Genomic DNA, 20,503 nt, shown 5'->3' with positions numbered 1-20,503 from the left:
TGATTTAATTTTTCTTTCACAGCTCTGGAAGAGCTCATATTTTACTTCTAAAAGCAATCATCTCTGCATGTGTGAACAGCTTATAAACTATGTTTAAGCTGGTGTTACTATTTCAGCTTACTCAAGAGATTTTAAGTTTGGAGAATGAAAAGGAAAATTTAAAACTTAAGATGAAGAATGTAATTTGCTTTTACTTTAATCCTGTTTTTAAAATATTTATTCATTAATCAAATACTTATTACCTACAATGTATAAAACATTGAACTAGGGAAAGGCAAAAGAAGGAATTTATAAGATTTAATGCCATCGATGGGCTCATAAACAAAGAGAAATTATTCATTAATGAATCTATGATTTAATGTGCCATATGAAAGCATTAAAACTTGTCTAAGGAAGGCGAATGAGATGGCTCATGGTTATAACCACTTGCTACTCTTGTAGAGGACCTGGGTTTGATTCCCAACACCCACATGGTGGTTTACAACATTTGTAACTTCATTCCCAGCAAATCCAATGCCCAGTTCTTTGACCTGCATACTACGTAAATATGAAAAAAGCTTTTAAAAAATTTTGTTTGCATGTCTGTGTATGATGTCCTTGTGCATGGGGGGTGGGGAGGAGGCATACATGCCATAGTGCATGTATGAAGGTCAGGACAATTTCATAGTTAGTGCTCTCCTTCCTCATATACATCAATACTGAGACTCAAACTCATGATGCAGGGGCCTTTATCTGTTCAGTCATCTTGCTTGCTTTTAATTGAAAACAGGGTCTCTCATGTACACCACATTGGCCTTGAGATTACTATGTGATTTAGAGAATGACCTAGAACTCCTGATTCTTGTGACTCATATTCCAAGTACTGGGCTAACAGACATTTATCAGCACACCAGGATACATGGAGGAATTTATAGGAAAACCTTGCAGATACTATTTGGCTTAAAACTAAAAACCTCTTCAAGACTGCACTGTCTAACAGAGTGGGACTACTGATCTTTTGGTCCTCAAACTTAATCCCCTCTCCCCTTCTAATCCCAATAAAGGATTTTTTCTCTGATTACATTTGAGTGACTTCTGAATTTTTTCAATTTCATTTATGGCCCTTCCTGTAACAATATTTCATAGTAGAGGTTTGACTTTTTCTACCTTAGATCTATGTCATCCAATATGGTTGTTAACAGTCAAAACCATAAATCTGTTTATCATTAATTACATAGAGATGAAATTTGCATATACTGGATATAAAAAATTATTTCATCTATTTATTTTGACGTTTTAATGCTACTACTGGGAAACCCATCACTAAATACTTCTAGTGGACAGCATCACTAGACCAGGGTTGTCACAGAGTTTATCAAGTTGTTATCTACCTAAAGGCATCTACAAAAGGGAAAGAACAGCTGAAACTCTAACTCCATTCTTCAAGTCATGAGTTCTGGGATGCTGTGCTTACTCAAGGGAAATCAATGTGCTGCTTCACTCAACAGTGCCATCCTCTCACCAAATTATGAAGCCCAGAGAAAATTCTGTGTCTGTGTGTTCAGAGGACATGTGTTTTTCTACCTTGCACAAAGGCCTCATACAAGCTAGCAATAACCCTAAACGAGGTGACTGTGCCTTATAGCAGTTGTCACTTAGTAGCTGAATGAACTAATGAATACCCAACTCTACTTTCCTTCTCCAAACACATCTCTTCCTATATAACAACATATAGCAGCTCTCAGCATTGCTCACCACAAACCAAAATCGTTTACCCAACTCTCATGTTTGTCTTTTGGTACCAAAACAGGAGAAAAATCATTGCATACTTTTCTTTCATAACTTTATATTTTAAAATAAAAACTTGACTTTTTAAAAAATTTTTCAAATGACTTTTCTCAACATAATACAAAAACATTGTTTACTTTAAAAAAAGATCACAGTAAAGTAGTGTAATACAAGAGAATCAGTACTGCCAACCAACCTGATTGCTTTTCTCTCTTTGCCTTAGAAGAACTCATTGTTGAAGATTTCACCATTTCAGAGGTACTGGAATCTTTGGTCCTTAGCTTTCCTTGGGGCAGAGCTTCTACACTAAGGTCAATGGTACCCCTTTTCTTTTTTGTATTTTGTAGAAATTCTTCATTATCCTTCTTGGGACTTATTTCTGAATCTATCTTCTGAGGTTTATGTGAGTTTTTCATTTTCTGAACTCTTTCAGAATTATTTAAGTCATGTTTATTGATAGAATCCTTTTGGTCAGTTTTCTCGGTTTCTTTCGTTTTCTCTTCAATTGGCTTTTCAATTGACTTTGCTTCTTTTTTGGTCTGTTTTTTTTTCTGCTTCACTTTCTTTTGATTCAGTATTTTGCTTTCTTCATCAGAGAGATCAGAATCAGAGTCTGAAAGGTCATAGAAGCGCTTCAAGTCTTCTGTAGTGCTGTGACTGATAGGACGACCTCTTTTATCAACAGCATAGTTCAATTTAAACTTTTTATCATGGAACATGGCTCGAAACCTCTTGTCAATTTTGACTTTTCGGTCCTTTTCTGGCATTTCCCAAAATCTGGGATCCTTTGAAACCCGCCTGAACCGCTGGTCATCCATTATTTCTTGTTTGGATGACATTTTTAAAGTCTTAATGAAGAAATATCCAGAGAAACCAAATACTAAAAATAAATAAATAGATAAATATTACAATGATGAATGGTTAATAATTAAAATATTTTTAAAGACCAATTTGTTCATTGTGTATGTATGCATTCTCATTCTTATTCTCTCTCTCTTTCTTTCTCTAAATACATAATATTAAGACAACTTAAATTTAATTTCACCTACCCAAACAATTCTGGGTCAAACATAAAAAAGAAAGACATAGCAAAATATAATCCTTCCCTTACAGATCACCTGAAATAAACTTGTAAACCAAGGTTTTATAAACCTAGGGTTTTGAGGAGGGCAATGTTTAGTAGCTGACTGCCCTCAGAATTTTTATATTTCTAGCTTGTACTTGCCATCAATTAAAAGATTATTCTTGGTACATAGAGCCACACACACACAACCAAGATTCTGAAGGCAGAGTCATGCTTATTTTGAGGCCAGATCTTAGATAGTTTCATAGGGCATTGGTGGTCAGTCTGGGTTACATAGTGAGATTGTTTCAAGAAACCAAAGACAGATGCTGGGGAGAAGGCTGAATCAGTAAAGTGCTTGCAATACAAATACAATAGGGATTTGATCCTCCAGAACATACACACATAAAACAAACAAACAACCCCCCCCCCAAACCCTGAATGCCTGTAATCCCAAAGACAAGAGGACTCCCTAATCATCCAACTTAGCTTACTTGAGGAGCTTCAGGTTCCAATGAGAGGTTCTGTCTTAAAAAAAAAAAAAAAAAAAAAAGTGGAGAGCAATTGAGGAAGACACTAGCCATCACCTCTGGCTCCATATACAAGCACTCCTCCAAACATATGAGCACACATGTGCATGGGCATGTGGGCTGATGTAAGCATCTACAGATGCAACAGACACAGGAAGACAAAAACAAAAGATTCTGAAATCTCAGTTGGTCTAATTGGGTTTTCATAGTCTTGTTTCATTCTCTTTGTTAATGTTTATTTCATAGTTGCAACAGCTTTTGGTTTTACAAAGCTGTCTCTTAACTAATGAGGGGCATTTAAAAAAAAGTCAAATCAGATTTACCTTAGTGTTATTTCTATAAATCCTAGTTTCTATCAAGACTCAAATTAGTCTCAAACTACAGTTAACAATTGTCATGTTCTTCTTAATAAATTTTTCCATGTGTATGGGTGTTAAGTCTGCATGTTTGTCTGCATATCACTTCTGTGCCTCCTGCCCATGGACGCCTGAAGAGGTCTTCTGAGCCCCTGGAACTGGTTTTACTGACTGGACAATAGTCAGCCATCAAGTGGATGCTGGAAATTTAACCTAGGTCCACTGAAGACCAGTAGCCAGTGTGCTTAAGCACTGAGCCATCTATCCAGTCCCAAATGTCGCTTTTTTATAACATTTTATTCTCAAAGTGACTAACACAAAAACGCTCACAGAAGTTTGTATGCCTAATGTTCCCTTGTAAACCGTCCCTGATGGTTGGATTTCTCCAGATTTCAACTTTGCAAAAAAAGACAGAAGTTTCTATATGAATAAAAGCTGACTGACCAAACAAGACAGTATTTACGCCCCTCACTCCTGCAACAGACAGTACGCCATCACAACAGCCTTGAACTGCAATCACTTCTGTCTCTCGGTCTCAATACTGGGATTACAGGTGTGTGCTGTCATCCCACCGGCCAGTGTTGCTTTACTTCAGAACCCTTTACATTCTAATGAGAGAGAGAGAGAGAGAGAGAGAGAGAGAGAGAGAGAGAGAGAGAGAGAGAGAGACTTTTCACGGAAGCGTCTATAAACTCCAGATGTACTACAACACCTGGAACAACTGTGCGACACAGCTACCACCTCACCCAACTGCAGTGCGTGTGAATGTTGGAAATGGAAGCCCACGGCGTACATGGGATGTTCAGAGGAGCGAAAACAACTGGACCGCACTTGAAAGGCTTCCCGGTCTCCCTCAAGTCCACCCATCCTCTGGCCTGGGAGCTCCAGGTCAGCTCGTCCCGAACCATCTTCCCACCTCACAAACTTTCGGGGCAAGTTACTCCGCTGCGTTCTCTCTCTCTCTCTCTCAGCAGCTTTGAAAAGAACAATGTAGGCCAGAAAGGGACCGGACAATAGGGGCACTACTCACAAATCCCAAGGAGAGCCCGACGGGCGACCGCACAGCTTCCCACCACTCTTCTCAGATCCCAGTCTGAGTTCACATGGAGCGCACTCCCACAATCCTCCGCGAAACGCTCCGTCTTGACGGCACGCGAGCTGGGCCAAACTACTTCAACCTTCCGCCTTTGAACAATTTTGTTTCACTGCGCTAGTCGTAGTCCCGTTGGCGCATGCGCCTAATAGAAACCATGCCCAGCTGTGGCGCCAGGGCTGAAGATGCTGCGAAAGGTCGTTCTTTCGCGACTCTGCCCACTGCTTGGCCGGCCAGCGGTCTCTGCAGCGAGCGGCAGTCGCAGGGAGGTCGCTTCTGGTGTCCCTCCTTCGGGCAGCACCTCGCCCAGAGCCCTAAACATCTTCGACAGGGAATTGAAGAGGAAGCAGAAGAATTGGGCCGCCCGGCAGCCCGAGCCCATGAAATTTGACTACCTGAAGGAGGAGGTGAGACAGGGACTGCGACGGAGGGAGGCGTGGAGCCCGGTAGGGCGGACCCACCCATCCGACCGTGTGACCTTGAGAAGTTTCACCTTCCAGAGCTTTTCCGATTATCCGGGAAGCACGAGAGGCTCTGATAGCGTGCATGGCAGTCATTCATTCGCTTAGCAAACACTGCTTGAGTTCCAGGGAAAAGCAAGATCATTTAGGAGTGAGTGGGAGACACATAGACAGGGAATGTAATTGGAGCAAAAGAAAGGTGAAGAAAAAGTGAGGTAGCGGTATTGGTGACTGTGGTGGTCAAGAATGGCTGTTATGGCGAAAAGTGAGAGAGTTGAGCCGAGATGGGAGATGGGACGAGTCTCCTAGGAAAAGGAAAAGTGCAAAACTCCTAAGGCCAAAGGACCTGTAGAGGCCTTCAATAAGTCCTTCCATTCTGTTCAAGAAAAGCTTGTAAGAGACTGAGTACAAGGTGTGGATAGTCCGCTGCATCCCGGATGACGCCAGTCTGGGGAAGGGTGGTACTTACCATACGATTTCTTTTATGTTGTGTTTAGGAGATGGTCATCTATACTTTTCCAGACTTGGTGTTTACTAATTTGCAAGCACTGGCTGTCTTAATTTATTATGTAATATATACCAGCCTGACCTCGAATTCATAGAAATCCACCTGCCTCAGCCTCCCGATGTTGATGTTGGGTTTGAGTTTCCGAGACAAGGGTCTTTTTAATATATCCTGGTTTGGAACTCATTATAGTCACCGTGTATTCCAGACTGGCCTCAGACTTGTGGTAATCCTGCTTCCTCCTGAATCGAAGGACTATAGACATAAACTGCCACACCCAGAAGATCGTTAATTTTGATTTCATTAAATTTGTTTCTAAAGTAATTTGCTTCCGTTTGTTTCCAGGGTATTTTATTATTTCCATAATAAAAAAAATAAAGTATTTGTAAAGGAAGTTGCTGTGGGACAATACCAAATGGGAGAGAAACATAATTTGAATCTTAGGAAAAAAAGTAACTTTTCTGTTAAGCCTGCTTGGTGTATTTAACCCATTGACTCTTGAAATTTTCCAGGTTGGAAGTCGGATTGCAGACCGTGTTTATGACATAGCCAGGTAGGAGATGCTATTTCAGTGAGATGCAGTCTCTCCTTCTCCCTGCTCCTTTCTCCCATGCTCCCCTCTCCGAGTCTGTTTCTCTGTCTCTGTCTTTTTCCCAAAACAGACACTTGCTGTAACTCCTAGGCTACACCTTGAACTAGGCTTGGACAGCCCACCTTTCTTAGGCTCTTAAGTATCTGAGACTATAGACCTGCTTCTCCAGTCCTGGTTAAGAACAGAATCTGCTGTTGAGTGAAGACTGGAAATTAAGTGATGTGAGTTTGCTTCGTGGAGTGGTTGAGTATGAGAAATGTATTGCCAGGATTAGAGATTTAACTCACTGTAAACATCTTTCTTTCAAACTATGAATGTAAAACTTGTAGCTTTCTTCAAGCCTGAATGACTGATCTACTTCATGTAGCCCAAATTTAGATAGATTGCTTCAAAATATGGAACTAAAAATTTAACTACATGTGAAATTTTAAGATTTATTAAACTTAAGTTTATGTTTTATTGACATGAACAATAGAATCTTCTGCAGTTTGAGTGAAGGAAAAAGTCTGTCTAGATTTGTTCTCCAGTTAGTATCGGTGAGGCCTGTTGGAGAACCCTGCTAGTAAGGTTTGCAGCCCACCGTGTCTGGGTAGCTCTCTAAGCTCAGTGCGAAGTGGAGTGGGGCTTCCTTTTCTCTATCTAGCCTTGTTTGTTAGTGTCTCTGAATACAGATGTCTGACCTTATTTGGAGGATAACCCTGCAAAGAGCTTGCTGCAATCTCTGTATGATTCAGCATAAGGCTCACTCTTTCCCCCTTCCCATATGATAATGAGGTACTGTGTTATGATCAGTGGACCCTTTCCACCCCTAAACCTAAGATCCCTTATATACCCTACCCCTGGATAAATAAAGTAGAGCTGTCTCACTGAAGCTTTCTCTCGGGAGCTCTCTGCTTCTGCTCCCCCATCCCAAGCCCCCTCAACCCCCCCTCCCCACAACAAGAGGAAAAGGAGATCCACTCTTTTTTGTTTACAGAAACCCACGGCTTATATTACAGTTAAAGTGTTTACCAACTTAGAGGAGCTAGCCTAATATGGGTACTCACTCTTCTGGCTCTGGGTGCAAACAAACTGAGTCCAAGTGTTGACTGCTGCTACCATGACATAGTTGAGTTGGGGCAGGAAGATGGCTCAGCACTTAAGAGGACTGGTTGCTCTTCCAGAGGACTTGGGTTCAGTTTTCAGTACCCACATGGAGGCTCACAACCATCTGTAACTTCAGTTCTAAGGGCCCTGAAGCCCACATGTGGTACTCAGACATTGCAGTCAACATTGACATTATTAAAATTATTATGTTTCAGGATATTTGAACCTGTTTCTAGGTGTGGTGTGGTTCAGCTCTTAGCACACACCTTTAATCCATCTGGGCAGAATACAGATACACCCTTAATACACACCTTTAATCCCAAACCAAGAAGGTAAAGTTAGTTTGTAGAAGGAAGCACCCATGTTTGTGCTGTCTAATTGAGTGGCATAAAATGTGACATAAAATGTGACATAAAATGTGATAAAATGAGAAAGATTTGACAGAAAAGGATCTGTCCCACTCTCAGGAGAAGAGAGAGGAAAGGGAAGCTACTTAAGGGAGAGGCAGGGCAGGAGGAAGAGCGTCGAGTGCAGGGATACTGTTGAGAGGTAGAGTAGAACAACACGGAGAGAGAAAAGAAAGAGGCCATTTTACCAGGAGAGTTTTACAGAGACAGATTGAAGCGAGAACAAGCTAGACACAGGGAAAGACAGAACAAGCCAGAGAATGAGAAGGAGCCAGAGCAATTCAGAGGCCAAGAGAGAAGCCAAATTGAATAAGTCAGCTGGGAGAGGAGTTTGGGCCAGAACAGCTGAGTTGACCCAGCTAGCCAGAGCTTAGAAAGAACTAGAAAGGGTGATCGTATCCAGCATCTAGTTCCAGAGACTGAAAACATTCTAGGCCTAAATTAGATTGGGTGAGGGTAGAAGCTTCCAGGCCTAGGCCTAGGTTAGCAGATGCAGGCAGTAAGCCTCAGAGAGGACAGTTACTCCAGGAGAATAAAAGCTACTTTTACAGAGAATTTAAAAATATATGTATTTTTAAAGAAAAAGAGGATATTTGAGTTGACTTCTTAGCACTAAACACTTGGAACTTTCTGTACTCCTAAGATTTGAAAATACTCAAGAGTGTGCTTCACCATGTCTTTCCTGCAGCACTGGAGCGTGAAATTGGGCCTTGCACATGCTGGGCATGCATGCCACCTCTGAGCTGTATGCCAGGTTTTCCCATGTGAATTTACATTTAGCTTGTTTTCAATCTTTGTCTGGATGACTGAATTCAAATGCTTTCATTAAGTGTGTTCTTCAAATCCCTTTTTTAGTCTTTTTGTCTGTTTTTTGCTTGAACCCAAGGCCTCACATATGCTAAGTAGGTGCTGTACTCTGAGCTATATCCCCCCCCCCACCCCCACTCCCCCAAGGCTGGTTCTTCATAGTTCAGTATTAGGGCCTTAGGCTCAGTGACTAGATCAGACAGACTAACTGTATATATTATATCTTCTGCTGGAAAGGCAAGGCAGGAAAGGCAAATGATAGAACTTTCTGAAAGGAGTGATCACAAAAATGTTTTATGCAAGTAAGTTAGCCCTTGGTTACTTTATGGACTCCATTGCAAAGCTTAGCTTCTATATCTATTTTTTCCAGAGACTTTCCCCTTGCACTGGACATAGGATGTGGAAGAGGCTACATAGCACAACATTTGAATAAGGTATTTTTATACACTGGTTTAATCAACTTTGAGAAATAAAATTGACTAATTGTGCATGTGTGGAGCCTCCCTCCTCTCATGTGTGTGTATATAGGTGCATGTGTACTTGTGGGCTGGTGTACATGGAGGTCAGAGCACAGCCTTGGTGTTGCTAAGTAGGAGTGCCAGTGGGCTTGGGAGCTGCCTGTCTCTCCTCTCTTTTCTTAGTATTCTGAGCATCACTATGCCCAGCTTTTCTTTTTTAATGTGGTTTCAGGGACTTGAACTCAGATCCTAGTGCTTTGAAGTCAAGATAACTGAATCACCTCTCATCCCTCAGCTTAGTTAATTTTAAGAAAAGACTTTTGTGATCAGTTTAGTTGAATGATACTTAGGTTGTGATTATATTAAAATAGCTAAACATTCATTCGTTGCTCCTGATAATTTCTCTAAACCTATATATTTCCTCCTTGTTCTCACTTTGTTTAAGCATTTTTGATAATTCAAAGTGAAGCTGAGGTATAGCTCAGTGGCAGAATGCTTGCTGGCATATATGAAGCCCTGAATTTGATTCTTAGTGATGCAAGAAAAAAATCATAGTCAAGAAAAATATTAATTTTATTAATTAAAATATATAAATTATAGATAGCATTTAATAGTACTCATTATTTTATATTATATTTTTTAATTTAAACCATGTCTTAGGGTTTCTATTTCTGTGAAGAGACATCATGACCATAGCAACTCTTTTCTTTTTTGGTTTTCGAGACAGGGTTTCTCTGTGTAGCCCTGGCTGTCCTGGAACTCACTTTGTAGACCAAGCTGGCCTCGAACTCAGAAATCCGCCTGCCTCTGCCTCCCAAGTGCTGGGATTAAAGGCGTGCGCCACCACGCCCGGCTCCATAGCAACTCTTATAGAGGAAAACATTTAACTGGGGCTGGTTTACAGGTTCCATATTATCATGGCAGAAAGCATGGTGAAGCACAGATAGACATGTACTATACAGGGGCAGCTCTATATCTGGATAGACATGGTACTATACAGATAGACATGTACTATACAGGGACAGCTCTATATCTGCATTGGCAGGCAGCAGGAAGAAGAGAAACTGGGCCAAGCTTGAGCATTTGAAACCCCAAAGCCCACTTCTACCAACACACTTCCTCCAACAAGACCACACCTTCTAATTCTCGTTATGTAGGGCCACCCCCTAAGGATCAAGCATTCAAATTTCTAAGTCTACGGGGACCATTCTTATTCAAATCATTACAAACCATACATTCATTTGTTCACTTATCCTTTTAGTCTTGGTGAGTAAGACACGAAAATTGAAGTGGTATTTTTTTTTTAAAAAGTCTTATTTTTAATTATGTGTAGGTGACTATATTGACATGTGGATATATGCATCCGAGTGCAGGTGCTCGAAATCGCAATGCCAGAGGGATTGGATGCCCTGGGGCTGGAGTTACAGATGGCTGTGAGCCCTGGTATGGGTGGAAAAGGAGCTCAGGTCCTCTTAAAGAGCAGCAGACACTCTTTAACTTCTGAGCCATCTCTCAGCTCCTGGTGTGCAGGAGAATTGTGAGGCTCCTCAAACATTTACTGACAGTAAATGCCATAGAAAATAAAACATTCACTGATGTGCAGCAGGATGTAAAGAATGGGAGAAATATAAGAAGGTATTTGATGCAGTTCTAGAGCTGGAGAATCTGGGATAGTGGTTCACAGCCTTGACAATCAGAGCATGGCAGGAGGAAAGGGAGATTGATGGCATCTGCTATAGTGATGATGCTTGAGAACCGTTAGTTTGGGCATGTTATGTAAGAAAGATTAAGGAGAGAGAATAGACATCAGGAGACAGTGCTAAAGGCAGTGAGTGCTGTCATGGGAAATGAAGCAAATGCAAGCTGTAATTTATAGGAGGCCTCATAGATCCAGCAGAACTTGGCAGAGAATGGATCTGAAATTCTCACTTGGGTTTCATATATATCAATCGCTCTGCTTTCTTACTGCCTTTACCTTACCATATTGGCCATAGCTACCTGCACTGCCTGTCTGAATTGCTGCTATAGCTTCCACGTAGGTCTCCCTGCTTCTGTCTTTGCCCCAACGATCCGTTATGTAGAGTGATCCTTTTAAGCCAAGTCATTCTTCATCATCTCAGAACTGTTGGGTTCTCTTCCAATTCAGACATGGTCATGTGTCTTGCGTGTGTGTATGTATGTGTGTGAGTACATGCCTGTCACAACACACACGTGGAGGTCAGAGGATATCTTTAGAAAGTCGATTGTATCTATTTGCCACGTCAGTTCTGGTGACTGAACTCAGCTCATCGGATTGGTGCCTGGCTTCTTTACTCACTGAGCCATCTCAACAGCCTTTTGTGACTACTTTCTAAAATAGTGCCCTTGCTTTTGATGACAAGTAGCTTTTTATGGTGCCATAGTGCTTATTATCCCAAGGTATATGTTGGTTTCTTTTGTGCTGGACTTGCCTGGTTTTGTTCATTATTAAAATTCTAGTTCTGTAACCCTCAATGAATAATCATTAAATTATCAGTGCATGAATATTAAGATAACTTTAATTGAGTTGGGGTATAACTCAGTGATAGAACACTTGCCTACTGTGGGCTCTCCTACACATCTTCTGATTTTTTGTTTGTTTGTTTGTTTTGTGTTTTGTTTTTTGTTTTTTTTTTTTCTCAAGACGGAGTTTCTTTCTGTAGCCCTGACTATTCTGGAACTTGATCTGTAGACTAGGCTGGCCTTGAACTCACAAGGATCCACCTGCTTCTGTGTCTGGAGAGCTGGGATTAAAGGCGTACATCACCATATTCAGCTCTATCTTTGGATTTTAAGAAGCTGAAATCCATTTTTAAATACAGGAGCGTTTGTTAGAGGTTCTTATACAACTCATGTGTGGAAGGAGAGCCATCTCTCACAAGGTATTGGGACACTGAAACCAAAGTATGAAGTCACCCCTGTTGATAGGCCTTCTGGGATTACATGGATGCTACATGTTATCTTCTTTCTCTCTTCTAGTTTGTACCTAGTTTTCTTGGTGGTTGTGGACCCAGTATATGTACCCTATAATTAACTAGCTTTTTTCCAGCTCATATTAGATAATTGTTATCTTTTACCCAGCTCTGTTCAACGATAATTTGAAATCAGCTATGGCAGAAATAGTCATACCATGGAAATTGTCAAGTGCTATAAAATAGTGTCCTGCCAAGAGTTGTTCTTTAGCATATTACTGCTTTAAACTTAAATTGAAAGGTCTGTATCTGAGAGTCCTTTGCCCCTGACTTTACCTACATCTGTTAGTTCAGATTTTCAAGTGACAGGCAGGTGGATAACAGATTTATTAGCTTAGTTCTTTGCTCCATGGTATTGTCCAGGAGCTGACATCTAGATCTAGTTCTGCACCTCTCTTACCAGGCCTGCATCAAGCTACATTGGGTTGGTAGTATGAAATCCTCGTCAGAATTGCTACACCAAGGAAATTAACAAATGGGTCGATTTATAGTGCTCTCTTTCTCTTCCTCTCCACTGCCTAACAATCTATTGATAGCTTAGCTGTGAGCAGAGAAAAGTGAATATGGGTGACCTGAAAGATAGCACCTTCTCTAACAGAGGAGGGAAGCCACAGTAGAAATCACTGAAGAAGCTTCCTAGAGATCTCAGTAGTGCTGTGGATGAAGAGATAGGCGGAACAGGACTGACTCAGAGGGAACAGATTGCTTGCTCATGCTTAGATCATGAGAATGTCATAGTGACACAATAGACACCAAGAATTGTGGACCTGTAAGTAGAGTCCTGAATTATAAACAAAAACTATCAAGTATATGATTATTATGCACAAATAAAACTATGAAATTTAAACAATCTCAGAAGTAAGAATTTTCTCGAGATTGGGAAGCTGATGCCTGTTGTTAGGTAAGAGAATCAGACAGGAAGAATCAGATTAAATATTGGAGGCGGTCAGGATGCAGAATCCTGGAGAAAAGAGCAACAGTGTCAGCACTCTTTCTCTTAGAAAGACGAGAGGGGGCTAGAGAGATGGAATAAATAAATAAATAAATAAATAAATAGTTTAAAAAAAAAAAAAAAGAAAGACGAGAGGATGGTTGGAACAGGCAAAATAAAGCTCCTGAGTTTCTGCGTGTTTTCTTTGGGAATTCTGAGTGGAAATCGAAAGCATGAGCCTGTTTGAAGTCTTTGTAACAGGAGTAAGGATACTTACTAGCTTTCAGCATATTAAAGAAAGTTTAAGTAGTGGAGCAGTGTAGGACGTTGGTATTCATACTGTATTCTCTAATTTTGTTAAGTACGTTAAATATATTAAATAAAATTAGTTGCATGTATTTAAATCTGCTATTCTTTATGTATTTTAAAGAAACTTGCAAATCATTTTGGAGTTATTCAGAAAGTAATCTTACAAAACTAAAACTACTCTATAATTTCCTCCTTTGGAAGTTTCAGAAATGTTTTTGCTTTGCTGCTGCAGCTGTAAATGTTTCTGTATCATCTGATGTGCTTCAATTATCCCATTGCAGGAGACTGTGGGTAAGATTTTCCAAACAGACATTGCAGAACATGCTTTGGTAGGTAGCTTTTTAACGCTGTTTGTTTCTGGCCTGGTCTAATTTTCAGTTCTTTATTTCTGTCACAATGTAATATAAGTGTAATTATAAATGTAAACACATGAAGAAGTCTTAAGCAGTAAAGGGAATATAATAAGAAAAGAGACTACTAATCTCGCTACCTAGAGACAGCTCTTGGTGACCTTTGGCCTGGCACCTTTATAAACATGTAATTGTCTCTATTCCCCAAGTTCATGTGAACAGCATTACATTAACATTCCATTTTCTTATGGAATGCTACTCTGTTCTGTTTGAATACTTTTTTGTTTGTTTGTTTTTGTTTTTTGAGACAGGGTTTCTCTATGTAACCCTGGCTGTCCTGGAACTCACTCTGTCGACCAGTCTGGCCTTGAACTCAGAAATCCTCCTGCCTCTGCCTCCCAAGTGCTGGAATTAAAGGCATGCACCACCACTGCCTGTTTGAATACTTTTATATATGTATACTTTTTTTTAAATGACCACATAGCCTTCCAGTATGTGAGCATCACATGGCTGATTTATCTGAGCAGCTTCTAGAAGCCTGCTTAGTTCTAGTTTCTGAGTAGCCACCCATGTTGCTAACATCATACAGAGAGCAACTGTGTGTGCTTGATTTATTTGGTTTTCCGTGTTAGACATATTGTACATACATATAGACAGACATATATACATATAAATATATAAATGCATTTACATGTGTATACACACACACACACACACATTTGGCCGATGGAGCAGAGCCTCAAAAACCACACTTTATTTGTTCTCTCAGCCTTTATACTTCCTTAGACAAAAGGTCTTTATAAAATTATCTCATAGATAAGATGTTACACAGAAGGAGAGCTACAGAGGATGTTGATAGTAAGTTCAAAGCAGTATTTTTTTCTGTAAGTTCATTATTAGTTCAAGGCAGTAAATTTCTTTCTTTTTTAAAAATATTTATTTACTTATTATATATAAGTACACTATAGCTGTCTTCAGACACACCAGAAGAGGGCGTCAGATCCCATTACAGATGGTTGTGAGCCACCATGTGGTTTCTGGGATTTGAACTCAGGATCTCTGGAATAGCAGTCAGTGGTCTTAACTGCTGAGCCATCTCTCCAGCCCTCAAAGCAGTAATTTCACATGGCCTTGCTTTATCATGGTACACACCCGTGACCTTATCCTTGAACCTGACCTAGAATGAATGTTTTTCCTTGATCAGAAATTTGTCCCAAGCCTACTTCTCTTCATAGTATAATTTATGAAAGCTCATTGTGCTCCTTATTATGCAGCCTTTACTTACTATTCTATGAGGAGGGGGCACATTCTTTTTTTGATTCTAACTTTATTACATCTTTCTGGGACGACAACCAAAACCATCTCCTTAAATTTTCTTCCTAAAATTATTTGAATTCTATAAAGTCATTAATTTATCTAAACAGCATTAATTCATAAAAGTTCATCTTCATATTGATCTGCAGGAAATTTGCCCAACAGGGTGGGCTGATGCCCAGGAATCATTAGGCTATGTAGTAGTGGCAGGAAAGGCATATCAGCATGGAGAAGCAACCAGAGATGAAGTCTCTGGGTCTGTGCCTCTCTGTTTGGGCCTGCCTGTGGCTCTCATGTCTGGGTTCGAGCCTGGGAGGCAGCCTGGAGCTGAAAAAGAAGAGGGAAACTAGGCGACTAGAGAGAGACATGGAACCAAGACAGTATTCTGATCAAGACTCAAATTTTTAATGGCGGACACACTTTATAAAAGAGAGGGGAAAGCCTATTCCCGCCAAATCATCCTTGGAGCCCTGCTGCAGGTGACCGCGTGTAGGCTCCGGAATAGCTAGGCTGACTCTCAGCAGGTAGCAGCAGCAGTGGCTGAACAATAGAGTGATCCAGGGATGCAGGCTCCACCCTAGGTGATCTCCTTAGTGGTAAGCAAAGTCAAGGTCTGGCTCAGCCTGCTTCAGGCTTGTGGGAGGCTACACCTCTCTAGAGTGCACCCATTGCAGCCATGCAGGAACGGTGGGCCATCTCCAGGAAACTCACTCGCTTGCCATAGCCTTTCCTAGATGGCTGCCGTCAGAGTGTTTTGCCTGGTTGTATGTATGTGCACCATCTGCATACCTAGTGCCTTTGGAAAACTATAGGCACATTGGATCCCTTGAAATTCGAGTTACAGATGGTTGTGAGCCTCTCTGGGTGCATGGAATCAAACATGGGTCCTGCAAAAACACCAAGCACTCATAACTACTGAGATTTCTCCAAGCCCTCATTGTTCTTTAACTTTGAACTTGTAAAATAATTTTGTGACGTGCCTGGCCTCTCACCTTCATTAATTTGAGCATTTACATATTTTTTTCTAGGTCATTTTTAAGAGCTTATGTTTTAGGGATGTTAACACTTCATAATTTATAACAAATATTTTTCCCATTTTTATTTACATTGTTTATTTCCTTTTAGAAGTTTTAAAATTGGTTTTTCATTTACAGTTTCTAACTTTTTAGTTATATTTATATGTTAAAAACAAGATTTGTTTTAGTGTGAATGGATGTATTTTTTTATATTTTTTGAAGCAGCTGAGTGTTATTTAACAAAACTTCTTGAGTGCTTTTTGTGTGTTACATTTTGTATTTTGTTTTTTTAGTAGAACTTCTAAATAACTATAGCATTAGCAATGTTTAACAATGATTGTGTTAGTAATTGAAGCTAGTTAAAAATGCTGAACTTTTATTTTTTTACCATTAGAAAAATTCTGTAGAAACAGATATTCCTACTGTGAATATTTTAGCTGATGAAGAATTCCTTCCCTTCCAAGAAAACACGTTTGACCTGGTGGTTAGCAGCTTAAGGTTAGTAATCCATTTGTACTTTTAAAAAATATGTTACAGAGGCTAGTGAGATACTCTGGCTGGTAAGTGCTTGCTGCCTAAGCATGAAGACTGTGTCACAAGACCCACATAAAAGGCAGGCATGGTGGCACATGCTCTTCCTTCTCCTCTGGAGGTCCCTGGGGCTTCAGGCAGCCACAAGCTCAAGTTTACTTGATAAATTTTAAACCAATGAGGGACACTACTGAAAAATAATATCGTCAGAATCTGAGAAGAATACTTGAGGTTAACCTCAAGTCTCCACATTCACATGTGTGCAAGCTTGCATACATAGGCACTTGTGTATGTGTGTTATAAATAGATCTAATTTATGTTGTAACATTATACTCTTAGGATAGCAATGGATGGTTGGACTAATACCCTCCCACCTTGGGCCTGGAATTAAACCTAAGGTTTTGGGTGTTAAAGACAAACATTCTGCCACTTAGCTATATTCTTCACTGTGTGTTTATAGATGTTAAGATTCTTCTGTTTAACAATTATGGATTCAGGACACCCAAGTGGAAATTAGGTGTACTATCTTAAGTGTCTTTTTATTTCCAATTGCTATTTATTTAGCAATTTCTAGTTTGCTAAAACTCTTTTGCTGTTGCACATGAGAGAACAGACAGGGTGAGCAGGAAACACAATATGTAGGAGGTTTCTTATGTATAAGTTTAGAAAGCTTTGCCTTTTTCCCATTGCCTTAAGTGATATGGGACATACTATCTGCATATTAGAATAGGCAAAAACCAAACATTGCCAACACCGACTACTGGCCAGTATAGAGCAACTTACCCTTCTTATTCATTGCTGCTGGGACTACAAAATGGTGGAGACACTTTAAAAGACTATTTGATGATTTCCTGAAACTTAAGCATACTGAAAGACTCCAAGATAAGCCCCTCGCTCAGGCCTCGGGACAATAGCAGACACTCAAGAACTCACGAGAGACCAAGCTTGATGCAAACCACATGAGGCTTTATTCAGGGGAAGCCAGGCTCTGGGGATGACTCATATCCCACGCAGGGGTAGAGGAGTCGACTGCGAGGGGAAAGGAGTCTTAAGTTTTTATAGGCCCTCAGGGGGGAAAGGAGAAGGGGGAGTAGGGGATTTCCAGATCTAAACAATGTCTATTCTCAAGAAATGGGTATGGGAGGGGTACAAGGAAAGAGTCTGGTGCAGGTGTAGCAACTCGGGATTGGCCGGGCTGTGGTTGCTGGGGAGATTTTCTGACTCTTTCTCAGCAACCAATATCACAAACACCTGGCAGTGGGCTTCATCAGTGGGCACACACATGGGTTCAAGGAATGGCCAGAGCATTGTGCACCTCTATTTTTCTAAATCAGTGAAGCTAGTTCTGCTAACAGTGAAATCTATTTTGCCAATTTCAGGGCTTCTGTGACCTTTTACATTCTGTCAGGATCTTTCAATACTTTGTTAGGATCCAAGATTTATAGTCCTTGCTATTTATTTACCCAAAGAAATGAAAACTTATACCCATGCAAAAACATGACAATGAATAATATATTCCTGTTTCAAAAATATTTTAGACTTGCTTTTTATGTATGTGAGTATTTTGCATGCAAGTATTATTTGCACCACATGTATGTTTCATGCCCATGGAGGCCAGAACCAGATGTAGGATCTCCTGGAATTGGAGTTATACATGGCTGTGGCCGCGAGCCATGCCGAACACCGAATTCAGTTTTGCAAAAGCAACAAGTGCTGTTAACTGCTGCAGCTGTGTTAATAATTGCTAAAACTTTCAAGCAACTAAGATATTGCCTTAGGGTCTGTTGCTGTGATGAAAAAATCATGGCCAAAGCAACTTGGGGAGGAAAGGGTTTATTTCACTCCCTGTTTCATAGAACAGCTCATCATCAAAAGCCATGAGGACAGAAATTCAAGCAGGAAAGGAACCTCGAGGCAGGAGCTGATGCAGAAGTCATAGAGGGTACTGCTTACTGACTTGCTCTCCCTAGCTATCTTGCTCAGCTTGCTTTCTTTTTTTTTTTTTTTAAGATTTATTTATTTATTATATGTAAGTACACTATAGCTGTCTTCAGACACTCCAGAAGAGGGCGCCAGATCTCGTTACGGATGGTTGTGAGCCACCATGTGGTTGCTGGGATTTGAACTCTGGACCTTCAGAAGAGCAGTCGGGTGCTCTTACCCACTGAGCCATCTCACCAGCCCCTCAGCTTGCTTTCTTATAGAACCTAGGACCAACAGTCCAACGGATGGCACCACCTGCCACAGACCTACCTCAGTCGGCCCCCTCAATCCGTGGGAGAAATCAGGGTTCTGGACAGGTAGGCAGGAGTCAGAGAGAAAAGGGTGACAAACAGACAAGGACACAAGGGAGTGTGGTAACTGAATGTAATTTCTTAAAAGGAGCACCAGTCTTATAATACAGAAGAAAAACAAGAAAGCTAGGCGAATACATCTGCCAACGTAAATTGATGCATAATGGTTCTTTACACAAAACAAAGAAAATGCATACATAAAAAGCTAGGGGGAGCCAGGAGATAGGAACAACTGAGATAGGAACAGCCTTTAATTAAGATCAGCTAAACACAGGAGCCAGGTGAGTGGTCTGAAGCAATGCTAGTCTATTGTTAAACCCACCACCAGGGGTCCCTTAGTAAATATGTGATTATGCTATTCCTCTGCGCCTAGTGAAAAACATGCACCAGGGGAATTCCGTTCTACTCACCCTTACATGAATGATACTTTAGTTCCTCCTAAAACCACAACCCACCTTCTTCCTAGGCCACTGTAAATTCCTGTGTATGGGAGGGACTCGACTGCTGTTCTAAGTATTTACTGTGTAGACTAGCCCTGAGATTACTAGTTCTATTCAAGTAAATTGTAATGCCTGTTTTCTTTCACTGTCTCGCTTATAATACTAGAGGTAATTCTGAATGCTACTGAATAGGTTACATTCTTACTGAATTCCAAGCCCAGGGTCAGCTCAAGGACTGCCTAGGATATTGGAACACTGGTGGAGGCTAATCTAACTTAGCTGTATGTCAAAATCAATCCTTAGAGGCACTTATAATAAAACAATATTGAGGGAAAGCACACAGATCCGTTCACCCAATTAATGCGGGGACAGGTTTGGAGCATATGTGCTGTGGGAATGCCAAGGTTCCAGGAGACTAAGTTTCCATGAACTTTTCGCCTCAGGACTGTATCCATGTTTCTAGGCCTGTCATGTGAGTCACTACTGGATGTAACAACCATCCATAATGCCCAGGGCCTTACCTCTGAATCACTAAGAAAATGCCCTATAAGTTTGCAATAGCCTAATCTTATGGAGCTATTTTTTTTTAAAGGTCACAAATTTTTATTTTAGTTTTTTGCATAAGCATCAGATATTAGTAGAACTCAAACAAAATCTGGAAAAGTGAAAATAAATTCACTGCATTAAAAATTCGCTTTTGTGGAATATTTCTTATATTTCATTATTCTTGTAAGCTGCACAGTAGACACTTTCCTTTTAAATGTATTTTTCTTTTTTTTAAACAATTTTTATTAGATATTTTCTTCATTTACATTTCGAATGCTATCCCAAAAGTCCCCTATACCCTACCCCCACCTTGCTCCCCAACCCACCCACTCTTGATTCCTGGCCCTGGCATTCCCCTGTACTGGGGCATATGATCTTTGCAAGATCAAGGGCCTCTCCATGGAGCTATTTTCTTAATTGACTTCCTTCTCTCAGATGATTTTAGATTGTGTCAAGTTGACATAAAACTATCCAGCATAGATGTCTTTTAGTTCTAAGGTATTGAATTGTGGTACATCTTGACAATGGAATTACTTAGCACTAAAAAGAAATAAGCTGTCAAAACCAGAAAAGAATTCAGGAAACGCAAAGACACCATTACCATATGAAAAATTATTCAAAAAATATGTGTATGCTGATTGCAGCTATGTCATTCTG

General features: G+C 40.4%; 2 protein-coding genes across 3 annotated transcripts in view; one reads left to right on the top strand and one right to left on the bottom strand.

Annotated features, from left to right (window-relative positions):
* The window catches only part of Esf1 (ESF1 nucleolar pre-rRNA processing protein), a 52,270-nt gene extending 47,412 nt beyond the window's left edge, over positions 1–4,858 (bottom strand). Inside the window, exons 1-2 of the mRNA XM_021149435.3 lie at positions 4,747–4,858; positions 1,964–2,647 (exon numbers count right to left, since the gene is read on the bottom strand). Coding sequence (XP_021005094.2) covers positions 1,964–2,606 — 643 coding nt within the window. The 5' untranslated portion in view covers positions 2,607–2,647; positions 4,747–4,858. The remainder of the gene's footprint in view (positions 1–1,963; positions 2,648–4,746) is intronic.
* Positions 4,859–4,945: 87 nt separating this feature from the next.
* Ndufaf5 (NADH:ubiquinone oxidoreductase complex assembly factor 5) overlaps positions 4,946–20,503 on the top strand; it is a 38,745-nt gene continuing 23,187 nt past the window's right edge. Inside the window, exons 1-5 of one of the 2 annotated variants that reach the window (XM_085833747.1) lie at positions 4,946–5,216; positions 6,288–6,328; positions 9,038–9,101; positions 13,637–13,684; positions 16,430–16,533. In XM_085833747.1, the coding sequence (XP_085689873.1) occupies positions 4,995–5,216; positions 6,288–6,328; positions 9,038–9,101; positions 13,637–13,684; positions 16,430–16,533 (479 nt within the window). In that variant the 5' untranslated portion in view covers positions 4,946–4,994. The remainder of the gene's footprint in view (positions 5,217–6,287; positions 6,329–9,037; positions 9,102–13,636; positions 13,685–16,429; positions 16,534–20,503) is intronic. The other variant, XM_021155737.3, reaches the window with a different exon arrangement.

The sequence above is a fragment of the Mus caroli genome, unplaced genomic scaffold, assembly GCF_978045245.1.
Source record: "Mus caroli unplaced genomic scaffold, Mus_caroli_1 scaffold_2, whole genome shotgun sequence".
In the NCBI taxonomy this organism is placed as follows: Eukaryota; Metazoa; Chordata; class Mammalia; order Rodentia; family Muridae; genus Mus; species Mus caroli.
This window is presented reverse-complemented; position numbering and strand designations above follow the sequence as displayed.